Source organism: Panulirus ornatus, chromosome 4, assembly GCF_036320965.1.
Source record: "Panulirus ornatus isolate Po-2019 chromosome 4, ASM3632096v1, whole genome shotgun sequence".
Lineage (NCBI taxonomy): Eukaryota > Metazoa > Arthropoda > Malacostraca > Decapoda > Palinuridae > Panulirus > Panulirus ornatus.
The window spans coordinates 59190560-59204555 of NC_092227.1; the positions used below are offsets into that span (position 1 = coordinate 59190560).

Genomic DNA, 13996 nt, shown 5'->3' on the forward strand with positions numbered 1-13996 from the left:
TTGGGGATGGAAGGACGGACTGAAAAAGATTTAGAGCGATCGGGGTCTGAACATGCTGGAGGGTGAAAGACCTGCACGGAATAGAGTGAACTGGGATCAGCATGCTGTCAGTTGACTGAACCAGGGCATATGAAACGTCTGTAGAAAACTGTGGAAAGGTGTATGGGGCCTGGAGATAGGGAGACCAAACTGGAGATGGAAGGATGGTGTGAAAGTAGTTTTGAGTGAATACGAAGGTGAGAAACAGCGTCAGACTTATAGTGATTAAGTACGTGTACAGGCTGAAAAAATCAATATGAACTAATTTTATCGTGGAAGCCAGGGGAGCACGTGTTCGCTTCAGCACACGGCTTGATTTCAGAATGTGTATGAATGAACTGAAAGGCTCTTCTTACCTGGTCCAACCCATGTGATTGCTGAGGAAGTGAACGCTATTATGTCCTTGTTTTCTCTTATCTTTCTCAAACGGTATTGGATCCTGTCTTGTGGCCTGGATGAACGAGTTCCCTCGCACGTGATTTAGATGGCCACATCTTCCTGAAAAGCTGGCAACTTTTGTACATGTTTTAAACATTTGCATTTCATATTTTTTTCTTCTTCACTGTACATACTGTGCTTTGTGAGAGGGTAAGTAGTCTTAGAATTATCCTCAACACTTGAAAAATAGAGATTTTTCGGTTGATGAATGTACACCACTAATGCTGGTGGCTTTTATGACCCTAGCAAATGCCAATCCTAAAGCCTAGCTAACCAACCAACCAACTATTCTTTTTTTTCATAAAGTTGATTCTGACAAATGAAAGAAAATTCTCAAAGATCTTTTATTATAGAGTTGTATACAGTATATACAACAGCTTGAATGATTGTTGGTATATTAGTTATCGTGTGGGGGCGTCAAATTAGAGAAACTTTACATGGAGAAGAAAGGGAAAAAGATATCTTACGTATGATATACACCTTGTTTTGGGAAGTCCAATGCTTACCTTAATAATGATGAGAGTGCAAGCAGTTATTAAGGGTTACCCTAGCGTGCGTTACCCTAGCGTGGGTTACCCTAGCATTCAATGTCACCAGGTGTCACATTACTGAACGGAACTGAGTTACTCGACATCATCACTCATCATCAATGGAGAAGTTCACGTGTCTGACCCAGTTCCTGAACGTGCTCAGGTGGGGCGTCGCAACCTCCGCGGCGTTGATCCTGTGCGGGACGTCCTTTGGGAGGCCTCTACTCTCGACATCTACCATGTTGAGGAAGACCTTGCGTGTGAGGGGCAATAATTCCCTTATCACCTCTGGCGCCTTTTGAGGCTTAGTGAGCATATATCTCCGGATTCGCCCGAGGGCGTCGGCTATCTCCGGGAAGATGTCACTTGTGTCGGCGACCAATTTCTCCTGCGCTCCAGGTTCTCCGGTTTCTTGCCTCAGCGCCTCGGTTGCCTGGGGCATTGCTGCTGCCAGGGAGGCGCAAAGGACTACACACGCTACCAACTGTGGAACAGAATCACAATCTGTGTAAATGGAAAGGAAACGCACATACGACTACATGCAGAACATAAACAAAAGGAAATGCAATGAAACAAGCACTCACACACTTACATACACACCTTAAGCCTTCCTGGACAAGCCTAACTCACCTGTATACCCTACGCTTCATGGCTCGTCGTTAAATGAACATTCAGTAATGCCCTCCAACAGTAAGGACTCGACCTCCCGGGACCTTTGCGTGGTAGATGGGAACGGTAACCGTTCGGGCGATCATAGCCAAGCTGTTAGCGTTCTCAACTACCTCGCAAAAGTCCCGGGTTCGAGTCCTTGCTGCTGGAGGGCATCATGTGTTCTTGTGAAAATGCGCGTTCATATGCCCTATATATATATATATATATATATATGTTTATATATTCTTATTTTCATTTTCATATATATTCGCATCTCCCAGCATTAGCAAGGTAGCGTGTAAAACAGAGGACTGAGCCTTACAGAGAGTATCCTCAATTGGCCCCTTCTCTGTTCCTTCTTTTGGGAAATTAAAAAAACGAGAGAGAGAGAGAGAGAGAGAGAGAGAGAGAGAGAGAGAGAGAGAGAGAGAGAGAGAGAGAGAGAGAGAGAGAACCTCGCCACCTCTTGTAATTTAATGAGCTAAGATAAACCTATGTGTTTCACGAAAAACACTATATCAATTCCGTGGACACCATGGAGATTATTTAAATATCTATAATATACCATCACATAAAGTCGATGAATATCATTCACCTCTAAACACCCCAGGATTCTAACCGGGATCAATTATTCGACTCGATGAGTGTAGAAAGGAGAGTGATTAGTTCGCAGTGAAGGTCGGTCTGCGGCAGGGGTGTGTGATGTCCCCATGGTTGTGTAATTTGTTTAAGGATGGGGTGGTTAGGGAGGTAAATGCAAAAGTTTTGGAGAGAGGGGCGAGTATGCAGTCTGTTGTGGATGGGAGGGCCTGGGAAGGGAGTCACTTGTTGTTTACCGATGATACAGCACTGGTAGTTAATTCGAGTGAGAAACTGCAGAAGTTGGTGGCTGCGTTTGGAAAAGTGTGTGAATGGAGAAAGTTGAGAGTAAATGTGAATAAGAGCAAGGTTAGGTTCAGCAGGGTTGAGGGACAAGTTAGTTGGGATGTAAGTTTGAATGGAGAAGGATTGGAGGAAGTGAAGTGTTTTAGATATCTGGGAGTGGACTTAGCAGCGAATGGAACCATGGAAGCGGAAGTGAGTCACAGGGTGGGGAAGGGGAGAAGGTCTTGGGAGCGATGAAGACTGTGTGGAAAGGGAGAACGTTATCTCGGAGAGCAAAAATGGGTATGTTTGAAGGAATAGTAGTTCCAACAATCTTATACGGTAGCCAGGGTTGTACGGAAGAGGGTGGATTTGTTGGAAATGAAATGTTGGAGGACAGTATGTGGTGTGAGGTGGTTTGATCGAGTAAGTAATGAAAAGGTAAGAGATATGTGTGGAAATATAAAAAGTGTGGTTGAGAGAGCAGAAGGTGTGATGAAATGGTTTGGACATATGGAGAGAATGAGTGATGAAAGGTTCACAAAGAGGATGTATGTGACACAGGTTCAAGGAAGAAGGAGAAGCGGGAGACCAAATTGGAGATGGAAAGAAAGAGTGAAAAAGATTTTGAGCGATCGGGGCCTGAACATACAGGAGGGTGAAAGGCATGCAATGAATAGAGTGAATTGGAACGATGTAGTATCCGGAGTGTACGTGCTGTCAATGGACTGAACTAGGGCATGCGAAACGTCTGGAGTAAACCATAGAAAGATCTGTGGGGCCTGGATGTGGATAGGGAGCTGTGGTTTTGATGCATCACACATGACAGCCTTTTTTGTCTGCTTTCCTGGCGCTGCCTCGCTGAAGCGTAACGATGCTGTTTCCTGTGAGGCGGGGTGTCGCCAGGAATGGATAGGGGCAAGCAGTTTTATATATGTACAAATGTATATATATGTATGTCTGTGGATGTGTATGTATATGTGTATATATATATATATATATATATATATATATATATATATATATATATATATATATATATATATATATATATATATAACCTCAGTGAATGTAGGTTTGCGGCAGGGGTGTGTGAGGTCTCCATGGTTGTTTAATTTGTTTATGGATGGGGTTGTTAGGGAGGTGAATGCAAGAGTTTTGGAAAGAGGGGCAAGTATGAAGTCTGTTGGGGATGAGAGAGCTTGGGAAGTGAGTCAGTTGTTCGCTGATGATACAGCGCTGGTGATTGATTCATGTGAGAAACTGCAGAAGCTGGTGACTGGGTTTGGTAAAGTGTGTGAAAGAAGAAAGTTAAGAGTAAATGTGAATAAGAGCAAGGTAATTAGGTACAGTAGGGTTGAGGGTCAAGTCAATTGGGAGGTAAGTTTGAATGGAGAAAAACTGGAGAAGTAAAGTGTTTTAGATACCTGGGAGTGGATCTGACAGCGGATGGAACCATGGAAGCGGAAGTGGATCATAGGGTGGGGGAGGGGGCGAAAATCCTGGGAGCCTTGAAGAATGTGTGGAAGTCGAGAACATTATCTCGGAAAGCAAAAATGGGTATGTTTGAAGGAATAGTGGTTCCAACAATGTTGTATGGTTGCGAGGCGTGGGCTATGGATAGAGTTGTGCGCAGGAGGATGGATGTGCTGGAAATGAGATGTTTGAGGACAATGTGTGGTGTGAGGTGGTTTGATCGAGTAAGTAACGTAAGGGTAAGAGAGATGTGTGGAAATAAAAAGAGCGTAGTTGAGAGAGGAGAAGAGGGTGTTTTGAAATGGTTTGGGCACATGGAGAGAATGAGTGAGGAAAGATTGACCAAGAGGATATATGTGTTGGAGGTGGAGGGAACGAGGAGAAGTGGGAGACCAAATTGGAGGTGGAAAGATGGAGTGAAAAAGATTTTGTGTGATCGGGGCCTGAACATGCAGGAGGGTGGAAGGAGGGCAAGGAATAGAGTGAATTGGATCGATGTGGTATACCGGGGTTGACGTGCTGTCAGTGGATTGAATCAGGGCATGGAAAGCGTCTGGGGTAAACCATGGAAAGCTGTGTAGGTATGTATATTTGCGTGTGTGGACTTACGTATATACATGTGTATGGGGGTGGGTTGGGCCATTTCTTTCGTCTGTTTCCTTGCGCTACCTCGCAAACGCGGGAGACAGCGACAAAGCAAAAAAAGAAAATATATATATATATATGTATATATATATATATATATATATATATATATATATATATATATATATATATATATATATATATATATATATATATAAACCATGGAAAGTTGTGTGGGGCCTGGATGTGGAAAGGGAGCTGTGGTTTCAGGCATTATTGCATGACAACTAGAGACTGAGTGTGAACGAATAGGGCCTTTGTTGTCTTTTCCTAGCGCTACCTCGCACACATGAGGGGGGAGGGGGATGGTATTCCATGTGTGGCGAGGTGGCGATGGGAATGAATAAAGGCAGACAGTGTGAATTGTGTGCATGGGTATATATGTATGTGTCTGTGTGTGTATATATATGTGTACATTGAGATGTATGGGTATGTATGTTTGCGTGTGTGTACGTGTATGTATATACATGTGTATGGGGGTGGGTTGGGCCATTTCTTTCGTCTGTCTCCTTGTGCTACCTCGCAAAAGCGGGAGACAGCGACAAAGCAAAATAAAATAAAAAAAATAATATATATATATATATATATATATATATATATATATATATATATATATTTTTTTTTTTTTTTTTTTTTTGCTTTGTCGCTGTCTCCCGCGTTTGCGAGGTAGCGCAAGGAAACAGACGAAAGAAATGGCCCAACCCACCCCCATACACATGTATATGCATACGTCCACACACGCAAATATACATACCTACACAGCTTTCCATGGTTTACCCCAGACGCTTCACATGCCTTGATTCAATCCACTGACAGCACGTTAACCCCGGTATACCACATCGCTCCAATTCACTCTATTCCTTGCCCTCCTTTCACCCTCCTGTATGTTCAGGCCCCGATCACACAAAATCTTTTTCACTCCATCTTTCCACCTCCAATTTGGTCTCCCTCTTCTCCTCGTTCCCTCCACCTCCGACACAAATATCCTCTTGGTCAATCTTTCCTCACTCATTCTCTCCATGTGACTAAACCATTTCAAAACACCCTCTTCTGCTCTCTCAACCACGCTCTTTTTATTTCCACACATCTCTCTTACCCTTACGTTACTTACTCGATCAAACCACCTCACACCACACATTGTCCTCAAACATCTCATTTCCAGCACATCCATCCTCCTGCGCACAACTCTATCCATAGTCCACGCCTCGCAACCATACAACATTGTTGGAACCATATATATATATATATATATATATATATATATATATATATATATATATATATATATATATCATAACACCAGTCCCTGATGAAAGTTTTGAAGGTGAAATCGCACTTCAGTAGTTCATATAATTGTATTTAACATGTGATTATTCTTTTCATGATTTGATGTGGCCAAATCATCAAACCCAGATAAGAACATCATCAATCTTTCGTCCTATTCCTTAACCCAGGATGAAAAACTTGCTCTGAATTCTGGTCTCTCTCTATTCTTTCAAATCCACTGATTCTCTTAGTGTGAAACATCTCGTGTCTCTCGTGAAATCCTCTAATAGCGCCGTTCTGGAATTTGATTTCGTATTCGGTTTAGTTTTAAGCGCCCCGACCAGTGAGAGTATTTGCTAAGTATAGTGACATGGCACATAAATTCCAGGAGGCTTTGCAAATCTCAAGGAAAATGTTGATATTCATATCTCAAAATCAGATAAGAACAGCCAGTTCGTGATTTTGAATACAGTGGACTGTAGATGTAAGTTTCAGGATCTTTTAAATGAAACTGGAACTTATGAAAGAGTAACAACATATCTCCTTAATGATAAAGTAAAACCCTTCAACTCCATGACTCGACCAGCTCTTAAATAAGGAACAGAATATTCTGAAGTAAGTAAGGAGGGTTAATCCCTCTCTTGCCTGTACATATGGTCTCAGAAAACTCACAAAGGTGGATGTCCCCTCAGACCAATTATATCATATGTTAATTCCGCTAGTTATAGGTTATCTAAATGGTTAGCAAAACACCTCAGCAATGTTCAAGGAAAAAATCTCTCCATCGCATTTTATTGGTAGCTTAGATTTTATATACACAAAGTTCGGAACATTTATCAGCCAGAATATAAATTCATTAGCTTTAATGTGAATTGACTTTCCACTAAAGTCTCCATTGATGAAACCATCACATATCTAAGGAGGAAATTGCTTGATCTCAGTCTTGTCTTACTCCTGTGAATTAAAACTTTTATTGACTTAGTAGAGCAGTGTGTTTCCAGTAATGTTTTCCAAGATGATGAAGGTAATCTTTATAGACATAAATTTGGTCTTGCCATGGGCAATCTACTTGGTCCCATTCTCAGTAACTTATGCATTGAATACTATGAGACTGAAACTCTAGCTTCAGTCAACAATCATCCAAAAGTTTGGTTTTAGATACGTTGATGATGTGTGGTCCTTGTGGCTATATTCCCAAAATTGTCATGCTTTCTTTAATGAATTAAACAACATTCTCCTCACCATCAAATTCAAGATTGAATGGAAAAAAGAAGGCAAACTGCCCTTTCTTGATGTGTTGATAACTAGAGAATCTGATCGTTTGTCCTTTAAGATCTACAGGAAGTGTGAGAGCTATATTCATTATTTTTCAGTGCATGATTCTCTGTAAAGATGTGATCCATAGACCTGGTAGACGAATGTAGTCATATAAGACGTACCTTAAGGCAGTTATTTTATCCCAAGTAGCTTGTGAACAAAGCTTACTGGAGAGCTAGGGAGACATTTTATGGATCTAGTAACAAAAATGTGACAAATGAGGATAGGTCTAAATGTTAAGTGGTGCCCTATTCTCCTAACTTAGCTAATCTAAGACATGTACTGAAAAACAGTGCTTGTGAAGTTGCTTTCCAGTACAATAACACCATCAGTAAGACCTGAGTAAAAAGCAGGCCAAATCATTCAACAGTTGGGAGTGTTTACGCTGTCAAATGTAAGCCATGTAAAGATATATACATTGGCCAAACAGGGAAAACTGTAACGGAGAGATGTTATTGGTACCGTCACGCAGTACGCAGGGATGACCACAAAAATGCAATAGCTAAACATCGTTATGAAAAAGATCGCCTGTGGACGTTAAGAAGCTAATTATTCTATACCCTTCTGCTGATTTTGCCACCCGCAACGTCATTGGGTGTCTTAATTTCCCATCTCTATCATTGACCAAATAATTATGAGAGAATTGACAAAAAACGTAAATATGAGAAAAGTGGTCTCTGACACACCTAGCTACCCAGGTCAACTCCCGCCACGTAACCCTCCTTTACCACTCCTTTAACGGCAAATCAGTTACTGGCGGTCAGGCCAGTGTGTTGTCTGTCTATCTTGGTAGACGCTTAACGTACGGTACTTCTGATGTGATGTTGAGGTTTGAATTACTGAACTGAATATTTGCACCTAATGAGGTGGATTGTCTCCACCAAACTGTCGTGCCATATGTATAGAAAAATTACATGTTAAATAAAATCATATGAACTCCTACTGAAGTAAAAAGTTTTTATCGAGGATGTAAGGCATGTGTACGAGTAAGAAGAGAGGAAAGTGATTGGTTCCCTGTGAATGTCGGTCTGCGGCAGGGTGTGTGTGATGTCTCTACGGTTGTTTAATTTGTTTATGGAGTTTTGGAGAGGGGCAAATATGCAGTCTGTTGTGGATGAGAGGGCTTGGGAAGTGAGTCAGTTGTTGTTCGCTGATGATACATCGCTGGTGGCTGATTCGGGTGAGAAACTGCAGAAGCTGGTGACTGAGTTTGGTAAAGTGTGTGAAAGAAGAAAGGTGAGAGTAAATGTGAATAAGAGCAAGGTTATTAGGTACAGTTGGGTTGAGGGACAAGTCAATTGGGAGGTAAGTTTGAATGGAGAAAAACTGGAAGAGCATCAAATTGGGGAAGAACAGTGTGGTTTCAGAGGTGGTAGAGGATGTGAGGAAGTATATATGTGATAAATACTTACAAATTAGATAGATTTGTATGTAGCATTAATGGATCTGGAGAAGGCATATGATAAGAGTTGATTGAGATGCTCTGTGGAAGGTGTTAAGAGTATATGGTGTATATGGTGTTGGAGGTAAGTTGCTAGATGCAGTGAAAAGTTCTTATCAAGGATGTAAGGCATGTGTGCGAGTAGGAAGAGGGAAAAGTGATAGGTTCCCAGTGAATGTCGGTTTGCGGTAGGAGTGCATGACGTCTCCATGGTTGTTTGATTTTTTTATGGATGGGGTTGTTAGGGAGATGAATGCAATCTATAAAATTTGTAAACAATTCACCTTCTTGTCCACATAATAGTTTATGATACGCTCGTTGTCTGTCTTGGACAATCGCATGTTTACCAAATGGCGTCTTAGCTACGTCTCTTCGTTGTATATCAACTGACTATTATGATTCTCTTTTATGTTTCCCCTGATGATGTGGTTATTGCACGAAAGTGCACTTGGGTACTTATCGTGTTTCATTTTCTCCGTGGACTCACAGGAATATATATATATATATATATATATATATATATATATATATATATATATATATATATACCCTAGCTTGAGCTAAGTACCATTTTTATCGACCAACACCTAGGGGTGGATGAACGGCTGGGTTAACTATGGACCGACTACTGTAACCAGGATTCGACCCTATGAGCTCGACCCTGTGCGGCCAGTAAATGCTCCACGATCAGGGACGCTTACCGCTACTTTCACACCTGGAGACATATAGTGCAAATGAGGGCGCCCTTTCACAGAACACATAATGTCCTCCTTGACAACAGCTTTGGAACCGGTACCATTTGTGAGGGAGCTGCGGACGCTAAGAACTAGGCTATGTAATCCACGATAGAGAAATAACACCAGTTACTAGTTACTGAATACCCTTCGTCTCACGTCCGTGAGCTACGGGGTCTCCGTGGGTCAGTTTCCGTCAGGCTCACATTAACTAGTAGTTAGCAGTCTTACCGAACCAACTGTCACATGTGAGGGATGTCATCACGAATATCGTGCGATGAGCGCGCACTTTCATAGAACACATGATGCCCTTCCTTGACAGCGGGATTCATTTCTCTATCAAGGGCTCCATAGTTGGTTGTTAGCGTCCTCAGCTTGAGCAGAAATGATAGCAGTTTGAATCCTGATGTCAAAAAAGGCCATATATTTTTATTCATTATACTTAGTCGCTGTCTCCCGCGTTAGCGAGGTAGCGCAAGGAAACAGACGAAAGAATGGCTCAACCCACCCACATACACATGTATATACATAAACGCCCACACACGCACATATGCATACCTATACATTTTAACGTATACATACATATACATACACAGACATATTCATATATACACATGTATATATTCATACTTGCTACCTTCATCCATCGCGTCACCACCCCGCCACACATGAAATAGCACCCCCCCCCCCGCGCGAGGTAGCGTTAGGAAAAGACAACAAAAGCCACATTCGTTCACATTGTCTCTAGCTGTCATGTGTAGGGCACCGAAACCACAGCTCCCTTTCCACATCCAGGTCCCACAAAACTTTCCATGATTTACCCCAGACACTTCACATGCCCTGCTTCAATCCATTGACAGCACGTCCACCTCTGTATACCACATCGTTCCAATTCACTCTATTCCTTGCACGCCTTTCACCCACCTGTATGTTCAAGGTCCCGATCGCTCAAAATGTTTTTCACTCCATCTTTCCACCTCCAGTTTGGTCTCCTACCTCTCCTTCTTCCCTCTACTTCTGACACATATATCTTCTTTGTCAATCTCTCCTCACTCATTCTCTCCATGTGACCAAACCATTTCAATTCACCCTCTTCTGCTGTCTCAGCCACACTCTTTTTATTACCATACATCTCTCTCTTACCCTTTCATTACTTATTTGATTGAGAGGGTAAAGGCATGTACAGAGCATCAGATTGGGGAAGAGCAGTGTGGTTTCAGAGGTGGTAGAGGATGTGGGGATCAGGTGTTTGCTTTGAAGAATTTATGGGAAAAATATTTAGAAAAACAGATAGATTTGTATGTAGCATTTATGGATCTGCAGAAGACATATGATAGGGTTGATAGAGATGCTTTGTGGAAGGTATTAAGAGTATATGGTGTGAGGTAAGTTGCTAGAAGCAGTGAAAAGTTTTTACCAAGGGTGTAAGGCATGTGTACGAGTAGGAAGAGAGGAAAGTGATTGGTTCCCAGTGAATGTCGGTTTGCGGCAGGGGTGTGTGGTGTCTCCATCGTTGTTTAATTTGTTTATGGATGGGGTTGTTAAGGAGGTGAATGCAAGAGTTTTGGAAAGAGGGTCAAGTATGCAGTCTGTTGTGGATGAAAGAGCTTGGGAAGTGAGTCAGTTGTTCTTCGCTGATGATACAGCACTGGTGGCTGATTCATGTGAGAAACTGCAGAAGCTGGTGACTGAGTTTGTTAAAGTGTGTGAAACAAGAAAGCTGAGAGTAAATGTGAATAAGAGCAAGGTTATTAGGTACAGTAAGGGCTGAAGGGCAAGTCAACTGAGAGGAAAGTTTGAATGGAGAAAAACTGGAGAAAGTGAAGTGTTTTAGATATTTGGGAGTGGATTTGGCAACGGATGGAACCATGGAAGCGGAAGTGTATCATAGGGTGAGGAGGGGGCGAAAGTTCTGGGAGCGTTGAAGAATGTGTGGAAGTCGAGAACATTATCTCGGAGAGCAAAAATGGGTATGTTTGAAGGAATAGTTGTTCCAACAATGTTATATGGTTGCGAGGCGTGGGCTATGGATACTCAGAGTTGTGCGGAGGAGTGTGGGTGTGCTGGAAATGAGATGTTTGAGGACAGTATGTGGTGTGAGGTGGTTTGATCGAGTAAGTAATGTAAGGGTAAGAGAGATGTGTGGTAATAAAAAGAGTGTGGTTGAGAGAGCAGAAGAGGGTGTTTTTAAATGGCTTGGTCACATGGAGAGAATGAGTGAGGAAAGATTGACCAAGAGGATATATGTGTCAGAGGTGGAGGGAACGAGAAGTGGGAGACCAAATTGGAGGTGGAAAGATGGAGTGAAAAAGATTTTGTGTGATCGGGGCCTGAACATGCAGGAGGGTGAAAGGCGTGCAAGGAATAGAGTGAATTGGAACGATATGGGATACCGGGGTCGAGGTGCTGACAGTGGATTGAACCAAGGCATGTGAAACGTCTGGGGTAAACCATGGAAAGTTGTGTGGGGCCTGGATGTGGAAAGGGAGCTGTGGTTTCGGTGCATTATTACATGACAGCTAGAGACTGAGTGTGAACGAATGTGGCCTTTGTTTTCTTTTCCTAGTGCTACCTCGTGCACATGAGGGGGGGGGGGGGTTGTTATTTCATGTTTGGCGGGGTGGCGATGGGAATGAGTAAAGGCAGAATATGAATTATGTACATGTTTATGTATGTATATGTCTTGTATGTATGTATATGTATACGTTGAGATGTATAGGTATGTATATGTACGTGTGTGGACGTGTATGTATGTACATGTGTATGTGGGTGGGTTGGGCCATTCTTTCGTCTGTCTCCTTGCGCTACCTCGCTAACGCTGGAGACAGCGACAAAGCAAAATAGATAGATAATATATATATATATATATATATATATATATATATATATATATATATATATATATATATATGTATATATATATATATATATATATATATATATATATATATATATATATATATATATATATATATATATATATTCCCTTGGGATAGGGGAGAAAGAATACTTCCCACGTATTCCCTGCGTGTCGTAGAAGGCGACTAAAAGGGAAGGGAGCGGGGGGCTGGAAATCCTCCCCTCTCGTTTTTTTTTTTTTTTAATTTTCCAAAAGACGGAACAGAGAAGATGGTCAGGTGAGGATGTTCCCTCAAAGGCCCAGTCCTCTGTTCTTAACGCTACCTCGCTATCGCGGGAAATGGCGAATAGTATGAAAAAAAGAAAATATATATATATATATATACTTAGAAAAGCAAATGGATTTGTATGTAGCATTTATGGACCTGGAGAAGGCATATGATAGAGTTGATAGAGATGCTCTGTGGAAGGTATTAAGAATATATGGTGTGGGAGGAAAGTTGTTAGAAGCAGTGAAAAGTTTTTATCGAGGATGTAAGGCATGTGTACGTGTAGGAAGAGAGGAAAGTGATTGGTTCTCAGTGAATGTAGGTTTGCGGCAGGGGTGTGTGATGTCTCCATGGTTGTTTAATTTGTTTATGGATGGGGTTGTTAGGGAGGTGAATGCAAGAGTTTTGGAAAGAGGGGCAAGTATGAAGTCTGTTGGAGATGAGAGAGCTTGGGAAGTGAGTCAGTTGTTGTTCGCTGATGATACAGCGCTGGTGGCTGATTCATGTGAGAAACTGCAGAAGCTGGTGACTGAGTTTGGTAAAGTGTGTGAAGAAGAAAGTTAAGAGTAAATGTGAATAAGAGCAAGGTTATTAGGTACAGTAGGGTTGAGGGTCAAGTCAATTGGGAGGTGAGTTTGAATGGAGAAAAACTGGAGGAAGTGAAGTGTTTTAGATATCTGGGAGTGGATCTGACAGCGGATGGAACCATGGAAGCGGAAGTGGATCATAGGGTGGGGGAGGGGGCGAAAATTCTGGGAGCCTTGAAGAATGTGTGGAAGTCGAGAACATTATCTCGGAAAGCAAAAATGGGTATGTTTGAAGGAATAGAGGTTCCAACAATGTTGTATGGTTGCGAGGCGTGGGCTATGGATAGATTTGTGCGCAGGAGGATGGATGTGCTGGAAATGAGATGTTTGAGGACAATGTGTGGTGTGAGGTGGTTTGATCGAGTGAGTAACGTAAGGGTAAGAGAGATGTGTGGAAATAAAAAGAGCGTGGTTGAGAGAGCAGAAGAGGGTGTTTCGAAGTGGCTTGGGCACATGGAGAGAATGAGTGAGGAAAGATTGACCAAGAGGATATATATGTCGGAGGTGGAGGGAACGAGGAGAAGAGGGAGACCAAATTGGAGGTGGAAAGATGGAGTGAAAAAGATTTTGTGTGATCGGGGCCTGAACATGCAGGAGGGTGAAAGGAGGGCAAGGAATAGAGTGAATTGGAGCGATGTGGTATACCGGGGTTGACGTGCTGTCAGTGGATTGAATCAAGGCATGTGAAGCGTCTGGGGTAAACCATGGAAAGCTGTGTAGGTATGTATATTTGCGTGTGTGGACGTATGTATATACATGTGTATGGGGGTGGGTGGGCCATTTCTTTCGTCTGTTTCCTTGCGCAACCTCGCAAACGCGGGAGACAGCGACAAAGTATAATAATAAATAAATAAATATATATATATATATATATATATAT

General features: G+C 42.1%; 1 protein-coding gene across 1 annotated transcript in view; it reads right to left on the bottom strand.

Annotated features, from left to right (window-relative positions):
* Positions 1-786: 786 nt before the first annotated feature.
* The window catches only part of LOC139764522 (uncharacterized), a 42361-nt gene continuing 29151 nt past the window's right edge, over positions 787-13996 (bottom strand). The window contains exon 2 of the mRNA XM_071691189.1: positions 787-1491. Within this exon, the coding sequence (XP_071547290.1) occupies positions 1114-1491 (378 nt within the window). The 3' untranslated portion in view covers positions 787-1113. The remainder of the gene's footprint in view (positions 1492-13996) is intronic.